The sequence below is a fragment of the Amphiprion ocellaris genome, chromosome 3 (assembly GCF_022539595.1).
Source record: "Amphiprion ocellaris isolate individual 3 ecotype Okinawa chromosome 3, ASM2253959v1, whole genome shotgun sequence".
Classification (NCBI taxonomy): domain Eukaryota; kingdom Metazoa; phylum Chordata; class Actinopteri; family Pomacentridae; genus Amphiprion; species Amphiprion ocellaris.
The window spans coordinates 30,697,469-30,717,379 of NC_072768.1; the positions used below are offsets into that span (position 1 = coordinate 30,697,469).

At 39.7% G+C, this 19,911-nt stretch overlaps 1 protein-coding gene across 2 annotated transcripts; it reads right to left on the reverse strand.

Annotated features, from left to right (window-relative positions):
• Window positions 1-204: 204 nt before the first annotated feature.
• Window positions 205-15,884, reverse strand: cdhr5b (cadherin-related family member 5b). 2 transcript variants are annotated; one of them, XM_055009361.1, is made up of 16 exons: window positions 15,747-15,884; window positions 13,614-13,792; window positions 13,454-13,510; window positions 12,025-12,114; window positions 11,770-11,859; window positions 11,506-11,607; window positions 11,210-11,389; window positions 10,727-10,817; window positions 10,513-10,610; window positions 9,623-9,826; window positions 8,612-8,722; window positions 8,451-8,517; window positions 6,049-6,139; window positions 5,813-5,985; window positions 3,230-3,399; window positions 205-1,581 (listed from the first exon to the last, which is right to left on the reverse strand). In XM_055009361.1, the coding sequence occupies exons 1-16, from the start codon at window positions 15,832-15,834 to the stop codon at window positions 1,024-1,026; spliced, it is 2,349 nt and encodes a 782-aa protein (XP_054865336.1). In that variant the 5' UTR covers window positions 15,835-15,884; the 3' UTR covers window positions 205-1,023. The 2 variants fall into 2 exon arrangements, with proteins under 2 accessions (XP_054865336.1, XP_023122440.2); XM_023266672.3 differs by lacking the exons at window positions 5,813-5,985; window positions 6,049-6,139.
• Window positions 15,885-19,911: the final 4,027 nt, after the last annotated feature.

A 19,911-nucleotide genomic window follows, 5' to 3' on the forward strand; every position in this document is an offset into this window, starting at 1 on the left:
AATGGATGGATGGATAGATCTAAGTTTTCAATAATTCTTCAACAAACCATAATTTAAAAACAGGTTTTTGTGTTTTGTGGGTTATCACTGACTAATATTCAATAAATGTAAATAGTTTGATGATCTGGAACATTTAAGTGTGACAAATTTGGAAAAATGCTTTAAGATTTTCTTTAGAATTCTGTAAAAAGTTTTTCAGCCACCTTATTCCTCAGTTTAAGGATTTATTATCATACAGTACATATATACAGTTATTTCTTCTCTGCAACTGCTGATAAACATTTGTGACAACAGCATTGATTTGCTTAATGGAAGCTCAGCGTCCTGTCAGTATGTCATAATGTTTTACAGTCTTCACTATCAGCAGGGAGGCTTTCATTACATACCAGTATATTTCTAGCTTTATTCAGCGTCATTGACTCATGCTGAGAAACCAGCACAAACAGTTAATAATTAACCAATATTCCAGTAACTCCAATAAATTGGATTTTTCCTTCCCAGACTTCTTCTTCTCAGTCTCAAGTTGTGTTTACTGGCAGCTGTACTACAAGCTCTACTTCAAGGTCTAATAAGGTCTACAACAGGGACAGTCGAGCAAGTTAAACATACTGTGAGAGCTGATTTTCTTTCTAGCCTGTTTTTCAAAACTCTCGGACAACAGTAATTCCTATTGCTTAATTTCTGCTAGACTGATTTCAGCAAATTTCAACTGCCTCACACACAAACAATATCATCTCTGTAATCAGTCTATGCTATATTTTGAGTCACAACATACTTAGATGAAGGGTACAGCTTGCAAAAGGTTTGATTTACCTAAAATCTAAGTAAATTAATCTTTTACTTACACACTTGTAGTTAATGCTTCTAAGATAAATAATGAATGCTCAGAAATGACTGTACAGCCCTGGTTCTGTGTGACTGATCCTCTGTAATAGAATGATAAGATAACATGCTGAGTGTTTCAGGCCTGACTGCAGATTTATCTTCATTTAATTTTATTCTGGGTGGTTCCATTGAGTCCTCTCACAGAGCATTATCCATTGATTCGTCACTGTCTGAGTCCTCTGGTGGATCTTCAGTCTTAACCCCGATTCCACTGTCCAGATCTGAATCAGCGAAGAAGATCTTTTTTGTTGGTGGGTTGTGGTCTTCATCGTCTTCTCTGCTGCTGCGCGATGGTTCCTCATCTTCTTCCTCGCTGTCGTCCTCTCTGCTGTCTGGGATGATGACCACCTCCTCTTTGGCAGCTGGGTCAATATCCTCTTTAAACCAGACCGATTTGTATCCCTCCTCCACACGCCTCTCCTTGGTCAGGATGGGTTTCACATCCTTCTCTGTATCGGACTTCTCTGATGACGTGTCGCTGGAGTTATCAGGCAGCAGGTCATGTAGTGGTGCAGAAGACCTGATGATGGCCTCTTCGCGTTGAATGCTCCATGATGTTTGTGGTGACTCTTTACTAGCTATTACACTTTCCCTCTCAGGACCACCTGAGCCCAGGCTGCTGCCATCCTCGTCTTTCTGGAAGGCCTCATTGGTGTACTGGATGCCCTCCTTATGACCACCTGAGCCTTGACCCAGCTGTGGAAGGACAATCAGGGAGAGAAAAGACAATTATTCACCATTATTTATTCTTTTTTTCCTAACAGCTTTCACCAACATGTAATATTATGCGTATGGTTTGTGTTTTGGCATATATAATCACTTTGTAGAAAGCTCCAGCTGTGCAGTATCCTGGTTAGAGAAGAGTTCCTCCCTCACTGACAGAGCATGCTGTGTTTTCAGCGGCAAGCTACCATTATTTAGCAGCTGTGAAACCAGCTAACAGATGCCTGTCATTTGTAGTTAGAGGCTGGGCTTTATGCCACATAGTAATAAAGCTTGATATGATAGGCCCCAAAGTCCAGGTCCACAATGTCATGGAAAATGTTGGAGTAAATCCAATTTGATATGTAATGTGGACAAGGTAAGGTCTTTATTTGTGCTCCATGAGATTTTGGCCTTTGGAGTCCACCTGATAGTATGTAGAGCTGCTACAATTAATCAGTTAGTTGTTTAGTTGTCAGCTATTAGATTATTTGCCAACTATTTTGATCATCAATGAATCAATTTCTTTAATTTTTTTTAAAGAAGTACCAGTCAAAAGTATTTGATGATGGTGTTTTGCATGCAAACATTTTCTGGTTTCTCTCCTTCCCTGTGACAGTAAACTGAATTTGTTTGGGCTGTGGACAAAACCAGAAATTTTGAGGACATTATCTTGGGCTTTGGCAATTACTGACCATTTTTTTGACATTTTATAGGCCAAACAACTAATCAGGTAATTAACAAAATAACAGATTAACTGACAATAACAATATTCATTAGTAGCAGCCCTAGAAGTAAGTGGGCACAGGCTAAAACTATGAACAATACTCAGATTTAGGCAGATTAAGAAGATAAAAGAGGAGTTAAATGGCAATATCGATGAGAGGGTCCAGAAAAAAAACAAAAGTAGATGAGTAAAGATTGCCCGTTACCACTACTGCAGTGGTTTTAGCCTATAATAACTTAATAATAGAAAAAAAGCCTTCACTGAAGCCCAAAGTTTAAGTCACAGATTAGTGGAGCTAACAGTCAAGGGAACTAACTGAAATTGAAGCGAGCAGCCAGAAAATTGAAAAATACATTTCATCTTAAGATCCACTTGTTAAGGGGCCATTCCCAATGTTCAGAAAGAATGGTCAAGGTTAACATACCAATAATTCAGTTCTTTTTAGGGACATCCCAGTCAGTGTTTATTTGCCCTGTCGTGATCCAAGTCATTTAATGTTTCACATCTGCCAATACCCAATACCATTATACGAAATGATAGACATTTAAAGTCTTGTAGATCAGCTGTTTGTGTCATTGAGTGGCGTGCCAATACATGTGTGAAGTTGAGTCAGGATGAAATGGGATGTCTTTCTTTTTTCCAGTGGCGTAATGGCTGCTTTTGTAGCCTGGACTATATGCCTGCAGTTTTGACAGCAGTATCAATCAGTCATTGATTAATATTACTGCACATACCCACATGCACATGAGAAATTACTCTAATTTACAATATGACTGTAACGGATGTAAACACAGTATCAGATTGAAGTTCTTGTTGGTACCAATGCCTATAGTGGTGCTAACAAGGAACAGTTTACCCTTAAGCGGATGCCCTTACTCTGAAAACTTTAACAACTCTTGTAAACGTAGAACTTACAGAGCTTCTAAACATGCTGGCCTCGTAGATCTTCCTCCAGTCTGCTTTGCCCTTCCGCAAGCGACAGACGAGCACCCCAATGATCACCAGGCAAATAAGCAGCAGTGCACTCAAGACCGCACCGAGCACTGCCATGCCCACTACATCACTTCCACTAGATGGGTTAGTCACTGCAAGAACACAGGTCAGTACATTCAGACATCGACCAAAAGACATCAACACTCAGCTTAGCGTGAGCTTAATGTGAAGCTAACAGCTAGGAATCTACAGTGGGTACAGAAAGTATTCAGACCCCTTTAAATTTTTCACTCTTTGTTTCATTGCAGCCATTTGCTAAAATCAAAAAAGTTCATTTTATTTCTCATTAATGTACACTCAGCACCCTATCTTGACAGAAAAAAACAGAAATGTAGAAATTTTTGCAAATTTATTAAAAAAGAAAAACTGAAATATCACACGGTCATAAGTATTCAGACCCTTTGCTCAGTATTGAGTAGAAGCACCCTTTTGAGCTAGTACAGCCATGAGTCTTCTTGGGAATGATGCAACAAGTTTTTCACACCTGGATTTGGGGATCCTCTGCCATTCTTCCTTGCAGATCCTCTCCAGTTCTGTCAGGTTGGATGGTGAACATTGGTGGACAGCCATTTTCAGATCTCTCCAGAGATGCTCAATTGGGTTTAGGTCAGGGCTCTGGCTGGGCCAGTCAAGAATGGTCACAGAGTTGTTCCGAAGCCACCCCTTTGTTATTTTAGCTGTGTGCTTAGGGTCATTGTCTTGTTGGAAGGTGAACCTTCGGCCCAGTCTGAGGTCCAGAGCACTCTGGAAGAGGTTTTCTTCCAGGATATCTCTGTACTTGACCGCATTCATCTTTCCTTCAATTGCAACCAGTCGTCCTGTCCCTGCAGCTGAAAAACACCCCCATAGCATGATGCTGCCACCACCATGTTTCACTGTTGGGATGGTATTGGGCAGGTGATAAGTAGTGCCTGGTTTTCTCCACACATACCGCTTAGAATTAACACCAAAAAGTTCAATCTTGGTCTCATCAGACCAGAGAATCTTATTTCTCATAGTCTGGGAGTCCTTCATGTGTTTTTTGGCAAACTCTATGAGGGCTTTCATATGTCTTGCACTGAGGAGAGGCTTCCGTCGGGCCACTCTGCCATAAAGGCCCGACTGGTGGAGGGCTGCAGTGATAGTTGACTTTGAGGAACTTTCTCCCATTTCCCTGCTGCATCTCTGGAGCTCAGCCACGGTGATCTTTGGGTTCTTCTTTACCTCTCTCACCAAGGCTCTTCTCCCACGATTGCTCAGTTTGGCTGGACGGCCAGGTCTAGGAAGAGTTCTGGTTGTCCCAAACTTCTTCCATTTAAGGATTATGGAGGCCACTGTGCTCTTAGGAACCTTGAGTGCTGCAGAAATTCTTTTGTAACCTTGGCCAGATCTGTGCCTTGCCACAATTCTGTCTCTGAGCTCCTTGGGCAGTTCCTTCGACCTCATGATTCTCATTTGCTCTGACATGCACTGTGAGCTGTAAGGTCTTATATAGACAGGTGTGTGCCTTTCCTAATCAAGTCCAATCAGTTTAATTAAACACAGCTGGACTCCAATGAAGAAGTAGAACCATCTCAATGAGGAGCAGAAGAAATGGACCGCAGGTGAGTTAAATACGAGTGTCACAGTAAAGGGTCTGAATACTTATGACCGTGTGATATTTCAGTTTTTCTTTTTTAATAAATTTGTAAAAATTTCTACATTTCTGTTTCTTTCTGTCAAGATAGGGTGCTGAGTCTACATTAATGAGAAATAAAATGAACTTTTTTGATTTTAGCAAATGGCTGCAATGAAACAAAGAGTGAAAAATTCAAAGGGGTCTGAATACTTTCCGTACCCACTGTAGTTGATTATAAAAGTTAAAGCCAACAGTGTGGTAATAAATTTAACAAAGCTAACAAACAAGTAGCTAACATTAGAGATACAACAACTTTACTGAAGTTGAAGCTAACAAAGCAGACAGCTGATAACTTAGCTAACAATGTAGTAGCTAAATAAATGTTAATCGACTGTATTTAAGGTGTTTCACCTCCTGTGCTTTCAGGAGGAACTTAACCACAGATTTAGGCTTGTTTTGTAAAATTTGCCTTGGTTAAACATAATCACCAGCAACTTGACTTTATTGTCAGGGAAAATATGACAGACAAAACTCTTAGATTAGCTAAGACATGCTAAGAGTCCGTCTTGACATACAGACTCATTTCAAACTCCCCAAATATGCTGAATATTAAAAAAACAAAAAACGACCTGTTGAAATGTGGTCAAACCTTTTTGCGAACACTGCATAACAAAGAAGTGCTCTGTGGTTGGTTGCTTTTAATGTACACAACAAGATCTTTCATAGTCCAAGCAGCCTGGTTTAGTTGCCACTTCGGATACACTAAAAATGAAAGCTCCTTCCAGTTGCACTCTGCTTTGTTTATTTTGTTAATAACGTGCAATGTTAAATATTGTGCTCGCAGTAATTGCTAGCTTGATTTTTCATAACATGACAGTATTCAATTTGACTAAGAGAAACGTGAGCACCTGGTTGGCTGCTGGTAGTGGACCTTTCTCCATTGGGATCAGTGGTTGAAGAACTGCCTCCAGTTGGCACAGTGGGCACCATGGTGGAGATGCTGCCCTCACCGGTTGTGCTGGCTTTGGTGGTGGAGATACTGCTGTCAGTTGACATACTTGGGTCGGTGGTGGATACAGTATTGCCCGTGATCTTGCTGTCAGTGGTGGATTTCTCTGTGGGTGTCGTGATGGACACAATATTGTTGGTGGTCCTGCTGTCAGTGGTGGATTCTCCATTGGGTGTTGTGGTCATAAAGTTTGTTGTGCTCAGAGGCAATTTGGTGGTGGTGAGACCTGAGAGGAGAACATACTTTGAACCTCCACAGATTTACCTCTTGTTCCTATTTTCTTTGAACCTCAAAAGTTCCCTCAGATGGGATGCAAAACCCATTTTCACCATGATTTATTTGCAAAAACCTGAATGCTGATTTTTTTTTTTTTAATGCTGCAAACAGGTAGTGAACTCAACAATACATGTGATTTAACCAACAGATGAAAGCGCTGCCAACTAAACTAGGATTAGATAGTGTGAAAAGGTCTTTGACCACATTCAGGTGAACTCCGTTGTGGTATGTGACATCAAAGCAGACCAACCACAGAACACTGTCACAATGAGTATGTGAAACACCCCAAAAGAATATCCAAGCCAAGCGTGCCAGATTCATCTCAGAAGTGGAGAGGCCAGTAAGCAGTCTGTTTGTTTCCACATGTGATTCTGTGCACAGCTTTCCATTCGGTGTGTGCTGGTGCTGGAGACGCCACATGTTCTCCAGAAAAAATACTTTTTCCTTGTTGTAACAGCTGCGACTGAGTATATGAAGAGCTGAGCATCATGGTCTTTCCGTCCAGCTGATGTTGAAGAGGTGTAACACCATCTCCAGGATGTTTATCAGAGCTGCAAAGTCATTAGTTGTAGTTCCAATAGAGGGATTACTGGCAGTTACTCTAAGCCTGCCATCAGTTTTTTCTTCTAAAGCCTTAGTAGCAGCCAGTAGTCATGTGCACCCATTTGACCCATCCAAAGGGTCAAATTCACAAAAATATGCCTGGTTACACCAAACATCTAAAACTGTATCTGTCATGGCTCCCTAAAAATACTTAGTAAGAGAAGGTTTGGTGTGTAGGGTGTGTTTTTAGTAGAACACATGCTACTGAATGATCATCGACATACATAGTTTATTAAAGGATTAATATTATAGAATTGCTACATGCAGAAACATGTTTAGATCCTCTTCTGCAACTGCATGATGCTAATTGTCAATTAAAAATTATAGTCTGTGTGGGGAGAGATAAGTAATAGATGATGGATACCTTATGGTTCAGTAATAAAGAGAGATGACAGCCAGGGCATAAGAGGACCTGAACTGTCCATTGCCTGCATTTGTGTGTTAAGTGAGAGAGACAGATGGACAAAGGAGAAAAGATAAGGTGGAGGGGAGCATAGCCAAGCAATGTTCAGGTTACTTATTTAAAACTTAGTGAGACTACTGATTTGTCAGTTTTTGACCCAAACCTATTTTCCAAAGCTACTGTGCTTCTCCATCGGTCCAGCAGATAGGACTCATGCATCACTAACCTCCATTTTCACATTAGATGACATTTTGTAGTCCTTCTGCCTATGACTCCATCCTCAAAATCCTGTCTTCATTTGATTTATTTCCTATAGACTCTGCTTCCAGTGAATACAGCTGACCATCAAACTGAAATGAGCTAGGCCTTCGGCTGCTAATATAAGAGTCCAATGGGCTAATTCACCTCTGCTTTTAGGGTTTCCAGAGAGTCAGCTTCACATGTGGAAACAAATTGATTTGCAGCAGGAAAAATATGCACGTGACAGATTAAGTATGAAACTCAATGTGATACATTTGTCCAAAACTTAAAAAGAATGTGGGGCAGGCATAAAGTAGGGAGGCCGTTCCCTTGAACTCAACCCTTTGTGGCAAGGAAGAGGCCTTTATCTCATTCACAAATCTATACGTAGGTACTACACACATAGCTTGGTTCCTCTGGTTGAAAAGCAGTTTAATTCACTGGGTTAGTAAAAAGCTTCTGGAAAGTCACCTAAAACTAAAATGCATCCATGGATCTTTCAGTCTAGGGAGCTACAAGTACCTAGTCTTCCAGCAGTCTGGCTCTGGTTTGTTTGCATTTACATACCAGGTCAGAATCGTCAAGGATGCAGCAATGGAGTCCCCTCAAAACTGTTTAATCGGTGATTGTTTTTGTGAAACATTTGCAGGCAGGAAGGCAAGAACTGTTACTACAAGTAATAATTTACCAAAAGTAACCAGCAATGCTGCCTCACTACATGGTCCAAATCCTCAGCAAACTTTCAATTTTTACTGTGGTAGGTTGCTGCCTAGAGATTGTTGCTGTTTTCTGTAGTGAAAGGGAAAATGGTACATGTAGATAGTAGAAGGAGAGGAGAAAGCTGCATGAAATTTGCAGGTAATGGCTGGCTTAGATGTGAAGCCTACATCCTGTGAGTCAGACTAACAAGTAGCAAGCCTTCATTCCATGATAGCAGGTAGTACAATATTGAACACTGCTGCATTGAACCACCAAAGAACGAGAGATGGATGTTTTGTGAGGGTTGTCTTCCTACCTGGTTTCACCTCCACTGAAAGCTGACTTGTGGCTGATTCATCATTAGTTGTGTCTGTTGCCACCACCTGAAAATGCCAAGATGTATTTAAGTGCTTGAAGATGACCATTTGATCAATCACTTTAACTTCTGTAAACTTTGAGTTAGATTTGTATACTCACCTGCAAGGTTAATGTGTCCTCTGGAAGGTCCTTGGTCATGAATAAGTAGCCATTAATAAGTAAGAAATCACTGCTGCCGCTGATGGAGTAAGTGATGTAAGGATTTAGACCCTGTTTGAACACATATAAAAAAAGTTAATGTATCAGTTAGACAGAAAGCTTCAGAAAGACCTTCTCAATCATCAAACACACAATGGATACAATGCATTAAAGCTACATTATTTCAGTCCTCATAATAGCCATAATTCTGAGAGCTTTTGGGAGTTTCTAACAGCAGAATGGCTGGAAATGCACTGCTGACAGCTGCCTCAAAATAAAATGCAATATTAACACCAATGCAGTCCATTCAGCTCATTTCATCAGGGCTATACACTGTTTATTTTCTATCTGTTTTCACTTAAAAACTGGTACAAGTACATACCACAACAAAATAGCAAATTTAAGAACTTTATTTGCTAAGACTACCTTGGAAAAATGCATGAAGTATAGGCCTAGGAGCCTATCCCAGCTGACTTAGGGATAAACCTACATGTGGAAGGAAGCCAGGAAGCCAGAACACGTGGTGAGAACCCTTACAGGCACAGGGAGAACATACAAACTCTACACAGAAAAACTCCAGCAAACCCAGAGATTTAAAACCAGTACCCTCGACCTGTGAGGCAACAGTAATAACCACTTCCCACTGTGCTGCCTGCAAAAGCTCAGTCCAGTTTTTAATTGAAATCTATTTTCTGATGCTTCCAGGTAAAATAACAAAAATTATAACAGAATTTCCAAGAAATATACGAAACAAATGCTTGGTTTATTGAAATAAGCAGTTGGTGGTGGTGCTACCTTTCCAGATGGATGCCATTAAATCATATCACCACAGAAGGTTGTGTGTCCTCCAACTCTGTTTTTTTTTTGTTGTTTTTTTTACATTTATCACATTGATCAGCTTTTCCACCTCAGCCAAGCAAAACAACTTCTTTTTACTGAAAAGGCTTAAAGTGTCTCAATTCAGTGTTCTACCCCAGTGGCAGCGTAGTCCTCATCTGTGGCGAGGATCCGCAGCGGCTGGTCTTTGTTCATCAGGTCCATCACCATGGTGCCAGTAGAAGTGGCGAGGCCTTCGTACAGAGGCTCCTGAAACACTGGGGGATGGAGGCTCTTCACCTGGACACTGATTGTGACGGTGGTGGTGGCAAACTGATAACTGTTAATTGCCTGAGCAGCCTAAAAGAGAAAATAAAGCATGGTGAAAGTTTTAAAAGTAAAAGCGTTGAGTAAAAGCATGAAACTGGAACAACAGGATCTGAGAAATAAAGAAGTGAGTTCCCCCAGCAGCACCCAACTAAGATTCTGACCAACCTATTTTTTCACCAAATGACACAATTTGACATTTAATTGATTGTGCAGAAATAATTAGTCAATCCATTGTTTTATCATCTGAAAATAAACCAAAATGTCTACATCTGCAGATGTCTGCAGAATTGCACTGGACTTTTGTTGTGAAGTGGGAGTTGGGGTCAGGAGACAAAGCTTTTGATTTGCCAGTCAATATACAAGAATACTTCAAAAAGTTCTCACAATGGACATAACTCCCATTTAGGACACAGCTCTGTCCTAAATGTGATAATCAAATTTTTAAAAAACTCCAACATGCTTAATCCATGTTTACACAGTGAATGCAGAAAATGATCTTAGAATCTCAGTAGCAGCAGTATGGCCTTGGTGAAAAGAAACTGTAGATATCTAGATTGGAGTCAGGATTCATTTGATGTTTTGTTTGTTTAGGTTACATCCTAAAATAGTGTGTTCGTCTATTATAAAGCCAAAGGCTGGTTTGATTTCAGCATTAAGCACAGGAGAAATTATCATTTGAATGAAGTAGATAAAAGCATGCGAATGTGTTGTCTTACCAGCACTGACAGACTGATTGTCCCCAACACGTCAGTCGCCCTCAGCATGGTGATGTTCCCCGTGTTCGGGTTGATCTCAAACAGACCATCTTCATTTCCTAAAACACAGACAGACTGAGCTGCTTCTACCTGCCAACAACTAGTAATGTATTTCTGCAGATGTAGACATCAGACTGAAAAAAGACCATTGTTTGTTGTAATCCAAGCTGCTTACCACTTAGGAATGAATATGTTATCGCCTCCTTTATTCCAGAGTCTCCATCAATGGCATATAGAGGTCCTGGTTCCAACGGCAACACTCCAGTCTGCAGAGGAGAAAACATTCTTATATTCTTGTCATGTGCCTAATAAAGTTGTGTAACAGCATCTTAAACCTCCTACTGACTGGCAGAACTAAACTGCATTTGACAATTCCTTTTACCTAGAAATCTGACAGTTCTTGTACATTTAAAGCTTTTCATCCCAGCTTCGAGTATGACAATCAACAACAGATACAAACACCTCAGACAGAGTTCAGACATGGTTGGACAGTACAAAAAACTAAGCATATTGCGATATTTATTCAGCAAGCTCTCTGATTGGCTGCTCATAATAAAGTATTCCACTTGAGACAAAAATGACATTGCTTTCCTCCATCTATGTGTATCAGTGAAGAGTTCAGTATCAGTGTTGAACTTCTGAGATGAAAGCAACCCACCTCTTGTTCATTTAAGACAACCCTGCCGGTGTATCCAGGACTCTGGCAGATCACGTTGCCACCGATTTCAAGCGGGGTGCAAGGCTGAAACCACGGCGGTCTGTTGTCCCCATCTAAGATGGTGACCATGATAGTCGCTGTTGCGGTGAACAATTCATCCTCTGGTGTTAATTTTGCATCCTAAAAAAGACATTTGAGAGAAAACGGCTAACTTCTAGAGACTAAAAGGAACACTGGATCTCACTGAGCTAGAAGAAAGAAAGAATGTTGCATAATGAAAAGTGAGCACTACTCACGCTAGCAGTCAAAATCAGCTCCACATTTTTGACTTTGTCATAGTCAAGTCGTGTATTAACAAGGATGTCTGGAACAGTAGGTGACCTTAGTGTAAATTCGTTCTGTAGAAATCAGACGAAAAAAAAGTTCATAGCTAAACACAGCCTTGACCTAAACTGGTACTGGAAATAGAACTACTATTCATCTCGTTCATGACTCTGAGAAAAACAAACAAGGATTTATGTGAATACAAAGACAAAAGGAAAATAAACACAAAGTCTTACAGATGGAGATGTTAGGGTATAGAACAGTTGAGGATGTTGGTCTAAGTCTTTGGCAGGGTAGCTGCCCACACTTGTGCCCACAGGATCCATCTTAAAGGCAAAATTTACACCAAAATGTTAGTTGGTAAAATTTAAGATTAAATTGATCATAATAATATGTGAGTATCAGTTTGAATTAATAAAAATAAAAAAAACAAATCACAACATTTACAATGATGAATAATGCATCCTGTTATGTTTTTGTCCAACTCTTACCTCATTGAGATTGACTTGGTAGGAAGTCGGATCAAAGGTTGGAGGGTTGTCATTCTTATTGGTCACAAGCACAATAATGATGAGGGGCAGCTGGAAACAAAACAACGTCCTTGTTTAAATTACTTATTTGTGCTAAATACAATGTTATTTCTTGTTACTTTTCTTGCATCGTTATTAAAACTTAATAATATATGATCAAAAGGCAGACATGGACTCTATGCGAAAAGAAAATACAGGACCTGAAGATGTTCTGTCTGCATAACCTTTAAAAACGTGAAACAACAGACACCAGAATCTGAAAAACATTCTCACACAACTTTCTCTGAGAACCTTTTGAAAAAGGGAACCTTCTAAAGAAAACCACCAGTCTTCTCAACAGAATCTACAAAACCTAAAAACTACAAAAACACTTCTTCTATCTGGAGAACCTTTTTATTCATATGCCACCTCTTCAAGAACCTTCAGAAATGTGTACAGTTTCCACAGACACTTGTAGGTACTTAACTACTTAGAGGACCTCTGAAAAAAGAAAAACAATTTCCTAAAGAGTCTCTTTGGTCCATTCTCAAACACTCCTCCAGCCTTACTAGATGCCCTTTTTCACCTCCCCATGCACTGTGTAATGGAACCTGTACAAACGGAGTACCTTTCCAACCTTTTCAAAAACCTTTAGAACCTTAAGAGACTGTACAACATCCTTAAGCATCTTGTCACTTTTTAAGACACCTGTTAAACCTCTTCAAACAACTGGTGAGTCTCAACAAGAGCTTGTACAACTTCTTCAGTTGCTTGTACAACCACCTGAATAACTCTTCAAGCATCTGTTCAACCTTTCTGAGAAGTTGTACAAGCTTAATCAACACACTCAGCTCAGGGAGCTCCTTAAGTACCCTTTGCAACTTCTACAAACACAGTCTATTTAAGAACCTGTAAAACCTCCTCTTTAACTACTTTTACAAGAGCAACTTTCCTAATAATCTACATCTTCTTAAAACTCTCCCAAAAACCTTGCCAGGGACCTGGAGAACCTCTTCAAGAACACACACAACCTTCTGAGACCCTCCTAGAGAACTTTCTGAGTTCTGGCTTTCTCTTTGTACATCCTTTACAATCCTTCCTAGACCAGATAAAATCCTGAAGAACCTGCTCAGTCTCTTCAAGAAGCTTCACAGCTTTTTTTTTGGCTCAACCCATAGACCTACTCTAGCCTTTCAAGAAGTTTCATAACAACAGGATCCTTGCTCTGTTTTTTATATCAGTAAGCTGCTCCCTCAGTTATATTGGGAGTTGGTTACAATTTAGAACATTACACACATTCATTCAGTGAATGAGACATGCTTGCCTATCAAAACCTCACTTTGTCAGTTTTTAGTATGAACAGAGTGAAAATCAAAATGAATATTGTGCAGATTTTATCAGTCAGTTTTACCTTAGATGCTGTTGCTGTTTCAGTGCACGTGATTTCGACCTCATAAAAATTTGCACTCTGCAAACAAAACAAACTTCATGATCAACAGGTTTTATTGAAGAATCTAACTTGAGTTGTGGGTTTGGATGTCATTAGCGCTACAAGTTATGACTGGTCACACCTCAAAGTCCAACGCCGTTGCAGCTACCAGGTTGTTTCCGTCGAGAATGAATGGATTGTCTGGGTTTGCAGGAGGAGGACTAAACTCTAGAGTTACCCCGGGCTGGGTAATGATTGTCTCCACGACAGCATTCACAGCGTTGTTTTCTGGGAAGTTCACAAGTGCATTTGCAGAACACACTGTTGGGAGAAAAAGAAAAATGTTGTTGCAATTAAAAAAAATGATGTACAGTCAAATTAGAGAATGGAATTATTTCTGTGTATTGAGCACCAAGATAGTGCTGCTAAACTAATGGCATAAAACTGCTGATTTTGATCTGTATGAAAAGGAATGGCTTCTTATTCAAATGTAAATTTACTCATTCTGTGCTACATTTTCCAGAGATGCTTCCGACTACTACACTTTCTCATCGTCTTGGAGTCTACCATAAGGACTGGTTCCATACATGCACAGTAGATCACTGTCTATATATTTCAACCCATCTGCAGTTGGTGCCCTTGTAGTGTAATTACTGCACAAAAAAGTGTGAGTATGTGCGAACGTTCACACACAGTCCTCACATACATCCTCTGATGATGATCTCCCACAGATCCAGTACACTTGCATACTCAGGGATGTGGAAAGTACAACACCAGTCTGTATTGGCTGCTAACAAAACTCCAAGATTCAGTTGTACACTGTTAACCAGAATGTGACCCAGAGCAAGGAAAGACTCCAAAAGGAGTCACTATAATACAAAATACAATGTTTTTTATACAGTGGCATTCCTTTAGCTTTACAGCTTTGGCTTGAGCGGCATGTGATCAGAGTTAATGTTAACATTAGCCACATTTGCCACGTAACGTGCTAATGATTTTTCTATTGTTGTAGGATTGGGTCTTCAGTTCCTCAGATGCTTGTAGTGCATGAAGACTCTTGTGTTCACTCTTGCAGCCAACAGCAGAACATTTGGTGAGCTTTGTTCATAGATGAGATTCTTTAGAGTTAGCAGAAGCCATTTCAGTCAGGAATTAATATCCACTGGGGATTGTCAGGCAGCTGCTCGTTCTTTGAGTGTGTGCTGAAAAAGCTGTTAGGCAGGACCTGGTGACTTCGATAAATAACAGAAGAAATGTGTAGACCTCAAACAGGGTGTTTCAACCAAGTAAAGAGCAGTTTTATGTGAGACAAAGTAACTCCTTTGATGTGGACTTTAGACTTTGTTAGTTTGTAAACCTTTTACTTGCACAAAAAAGCTAAAATACACATTAGAAAAGAGAAAAACCCAAAATGTGTAGCATGGGTTTTTAAATGACATTTCTTCTTTTCTGGTGCATGTAAAATCTAAGTTTTTTTTCTATTGAAGTACGGAGAATATTTTACACCCTGTGTAGGTCTTTTATTCCCCTTCACTTGTCAAACATGTATTTCAATCCCACTGTATCAGAACAGCATCACTTTATGTGACTTGACTTCAGTCAGGTACAGCCAGTAGAACTAAACACAGTGACGAATTAATTGCTTAATGAGTTTAATGTTTTGAGAGTTGTCATCAAACCTGAGAATCAGTTGGTGCAACAGGTGGCTGCCTATCTGCATATAAGGGTAATAAAGGCACTTTATATGTATTTTTGAACTGGCAACAGCACATTTGTCAACTGACAAGATAAATAATTAGAATTTGTACTTCTACATTCAACGTCAGCACTAAAGATAAATGTCTCCACCCCTCATTACACATACTTTCCACTGTTCCACTGCTTCCATGTCAACTACTTCCTGGTTCAGTCATTGCCAGTCTCACTCTGGCATTAACACATATAGTTATTGACAAGATACATGGTCAGAATTTGTACTTCTAAATTCAACATCAGCACTGAAGATGAATGTTGTCTCAGCTATCATTTTTACTGTTCCACTGTTTCCATGTCAAACTACTTCCTGGGTCAATCATTACCACTCTTTCCGTTTCTATCCATTGTCATAATATTTATCCAAAAACACACAAAGTGAGCTTTTAGAATTGACCTTGTATACGTACTACATGTACAAGTTAGCATGTTGTTACTGAGCTCATTATTTTGTGTGGGACGGACACCAGCGGTCGGATAAAACAAACAGTCCTCAAATGGAGCAGCAGACATCAATACTCACTCTGAGCCTCAGTGGATGTCTGAAGCAGAATCAGAAGAAGCAAACTGAAGGTTTTGCTCACAGTGAGGAGTGGATGAATCCCGTCCATGTCTTTGTCTGTCCTGTCGTGCCTAAACTGATCCTCTTAGTGTCTTTCTTCTGCTTATCTGTTTGCCTTTATGGCTGCAGTGGACTTTTACCCATCATAAAAACCTAACATGCACGTCTGTTTGCTGGGAAGTCATAAGATTTTTTTTTTCTACAACTAATTATCTTTTATTTGATTAGTTTCTACATTAGACGTATCATGGTTACATGTTTGCACATATGGAACAAGGACAAAGAATTGATAGCACTCCTTCATCTTGTGTTTTCGTATCAGCAGGCACTCTATGGAATCTCTCTACCCAGAGATCATATTTCTTGATTTGCATTTATGGCTGACAACGATGAAACAAACATAGCACAAATACATCACAAATGCCTGAACATTACAAGTACAGTTGCTTCAGATAGTGGTGAGACGTCTTTACTTTTAGCACACTTTAGAGGGTTGCAAATATAATATTACCATCAACTAAAAAGTATTCAGTCTGTTAATTCGGTTCTTTCTGGAGTCAGACTCAGTCAGTCAGACTTTGTTTGAATGGGTCTTTTCAGACAAGTGAAATGTAACACAAAGTGCTTGACAAAACAAAGGGAACAAATAAGTAATAAAAAACAATCTCAGCATCAGCAAGGAGTATTTAAGTATTTAAGTCCCAGACATTCTCAACAAAGTATTTAGTATTTTACTGCTCATCATGTGGGTGTACTAAACCCAGATAACAGCTGCTCAAGAACCGGTTGCTTTAACCAAATGGTTCGAGTGACACAAACTGAGCTGAAATTAACGGGAAACAAGATCAAAACAGAAAATAACAAAACACTCTTTTCTCTGTGTAGTTTTTTTTTTTTGCTTAGCTACCAGTGGCAGGCTTCTATGTCACCTGAATGAAGCACATAAGGTAAGCAGAATGGGTTGTATAATATTGTTAATTTCACCATGGTACTTGAGTTAGCAGCACATTTAAGGTCTATGTGTTCATCTAGACTGGTGTACAGTGTTAGAGTCACTGGTTGTTACAGCTCTTCGTCTTCTTTCCTAATGATGGAACCTGGCTCAGGTCCTCCTCCTCATGACTGTTCCACTTTTATATCAGATGGTGTAGTGTTACTGGTGAGTAGTGAAGTGCAGTGAAGTTCTATTTCATATTAAAAAGGTAAAGGAGCATCATATTTGTTCATTTTGGAGTCTGTACGCAATACCCTGTGGAAGTGGTTATCTACGGCATGAGCCTGGTCTCTTTCTCTTCCTTTGCACCAAATACCTTAATATGTGGTTTTGCTGAAGGTGGGCATTGGTACTCAACCCCAACAGCCAGGAGAGGGATGCAGATAATACCTGGTAATGATTTAGCAGGTGATAAGGATAATAGGAGCGTAGTACTAGTACAGATGATTCTAAACACATGGCATAAAGTTTTGGCTGAAGCTAATTGAATGATTTTTTTATTTGTACAGTTAAATAGCAACTTCCCCCTTTGTTGCTTTTTAATTCAATTTTTCTTCAATAATTTGTTAGTAACAAACCGCAAATCTTCTCTGATTTATTACCACAGTTCAGAGACATGTTAGGTTAATTGATTCTAATTTGATTCTAAAAAGCTTGGTGTCGGTCTCTCTGTGTGGCCCTGTGATGGACTGGTGATCTGTTCAGACTGTACATTGCCTTTTGCCCTTCGTCAGCTGGGATAGACTCCAGCCCCCCTACATTCCCTGATAAATCCAGCTAGATTATTATTATTTTTTTGGTTCTGAAAACATTCTGAGAAGATTCTGCAAAGTTGTAGTAATGTTTTTAGTGGGAGTTTTGTCTGTTATGACTAGAAAACATATGAGATACTTAAAGTGCTTTACAATGTGTGCAAGGTACCTGCCTGCCATCAGGATCAACTTCCAGTTATGTGTCTTGCCCAAAAACACTTCAACATGTGAAACCCTGTGATTAGTGAACACCTGCTCTACCAGCTGGACAACAGCTGCCCTAAAATGTTTGGTGATCATTAGGAGACCACTATAGTGCCAGTCAAAAGTTTGTACACACCTTCTCATTCAATGGTTTTAATTTTAATTTTAATTTCTTTCTACATTGTAGATTCTCACTGAAGACAGAACTATGAAAGAACACATGGAATTATGTTGTAAACAAAAAAATGTGAAACAAATCAGAAAATGTTTTGTATTTTACATTCTTCAAAGTATTCCCCTTTTGTTTTGATGACAGCTTTGCACACTCTTAGCATTCTCTCAGTCAGCTTCATGAGGTAGTCACCTAAAATGGTTTTCCAACAGTCTTGAAGGAGTTCCTAGAGAAGCTGAGCACTTGTTGGCTGCTTTTCCTTCACTCTACGATCCATCTCATCCCAAACCATCTCCATTGGGTTTAAGTCAGGTGACTGTGGAGACCAGGTCATCTGACACAGCACTCCATAACTCTCCTTCTTGGTCAAATAGCCCTTATACACCCTGGAGGTGTGTTTGGGGTCATTGTCCTGTTGAAAAATAAATGATGGTCCAACTAAATGCAAACCAGATGGGATGGCATGTCACAGCAGGATGCTGTGGTAGCCATGCTGGTTCAGTGTGCCTTCAATTTTGAATAAATCCCCAACAGTGTCACCAGCAAACCACCCCCACACCATCACACCTCCTCCGTGCTTCATGGTGGGAACCATGCATGTAGAGACCATCTGTTCATCTTTTCTGTGTCGCACAAAGATACGGTGGGTGGAACCAAAGATCTCAGATTTGTACTCATCAGACCAAAGTACAGATTTCCACTGGTCCAGACAGTTCTGTTCTTCTTGTTGTTCATCCTCAGTAGTGACTTCTTTGCAGCAATTCCACCATGAAGGCCTGATTCACACAGTCTCCTCTGAACAGCTGATGTTGACATTTGTCTAACCCTGCAGCAGAGGTGACTCTTGGTCTTCCTTTCCTGGGGTGGTCCCCATGAGAGTCCGGTCCATCATAGTGTTTGATGGTTTTTGCCACTGCACTTGAGGATATAATCAAAGTTCTTGAAATCTTCTGGACTTACCGACCTTCATGTCTTAAAGTAATGATGGATTGTCATTTCTTTTTACTGAGTTGAGTGGTTCTTGCCGTACTATGGATTACAAGGGTACTCAGATAAGGATATCCACTGTGTATTAACCCTACCTCTGCACAACACAACTGATGGTCTAGACACATTAAGAAGACAAGTATTTCCACAAATTGATTCTTGACAAGGCACACCTGTTAATTCAAAACCATTCCTGGTGACTGCCTATGAATCTGACTCAGAGAATACCAAGAGTGCACAAAGCTGTCATCAAAGCAAAAGGGGGCTACTTTGAAAAATCTAAAATATAAAACATATTCTGGTTTGTTTAACAGTTTTTTTTTTGCTTATTGCATAATTCCATATGTGTTCTTTGATAGTTTTAATTTCTGCAGTATTAATCTACTGTACAATGTAGAAAACAATTGAAATGAATAAAAACCAATGAATGAGAAGGTGTATTCAAACTTATGACTGGTACTGTATATTAAAGACATTCTTAAAATGTTACCCAAATGTTGCATTGAGACTGTCCTATACATTCTACAACATGTGACCTCGACAACATCCCCCCCAATGTCCACAGAATGTAACATGCAACATGTTCTACCTTTGTTAATTTAACATACAGGAATGTTTCATGAGGAACATGCTGCCGTAGGAGGCTTCGATAACTTCCTGATTGTATTTTTGAATGTTGATTTGAAAAATTTCTTAGTTTTTATGTGACATAATCTGTGACCCAGACATATCCTCAAACCGTTCTCTGATCACTGCAGTTATGTATTAGTTAACTTTAGAGTCATGAAAAGAGTTTAACTAACGGCCTCTTTGGATGAGAGTCTGCACAAATCAAAAACCAGCTCTAGTTGGATGAGTTGACTTCTATAGTGTATGTGTACATAATGGTTTGGATGACTAAGAATCATGACAGAATCTGGAGATGGAGATGTTGGTTCTTTGTTTGTGCCAACTTCAGCACAAACATTGTCCTCGATTAGACCTCTAGCCTCAATTTCTTGTTTTTTTTTTTATTAA

What these genes read in the sequence shown, in the direction of transcription:
- cdhr5b (XM_055009361.1), bottom strand. Translation starts at nt 15,834, where the DNA reads ATGGACGGGATTCATCCACTCCTCACTGTGAGCAAAACCTTCAGTTTG. An exon ending in CAACGGCGTTGGACTTTGAG is followed by an intron (nt 13,511 to 13,613) that starts GTGTGACCAGTC and finishes TTTTGTTTGCAG; the next exon opens with AGTGCAAATTTTTATGAGGT. An exon ending in TTCAGTGGAGGTGAAACCAG is followed by an intron (nt 6,140 to 8,450) that starts GTAGGAAGACAA and finishes TTCTCCTCTCAG; the next exon opens with GTCTCACCACCACCAAATTG.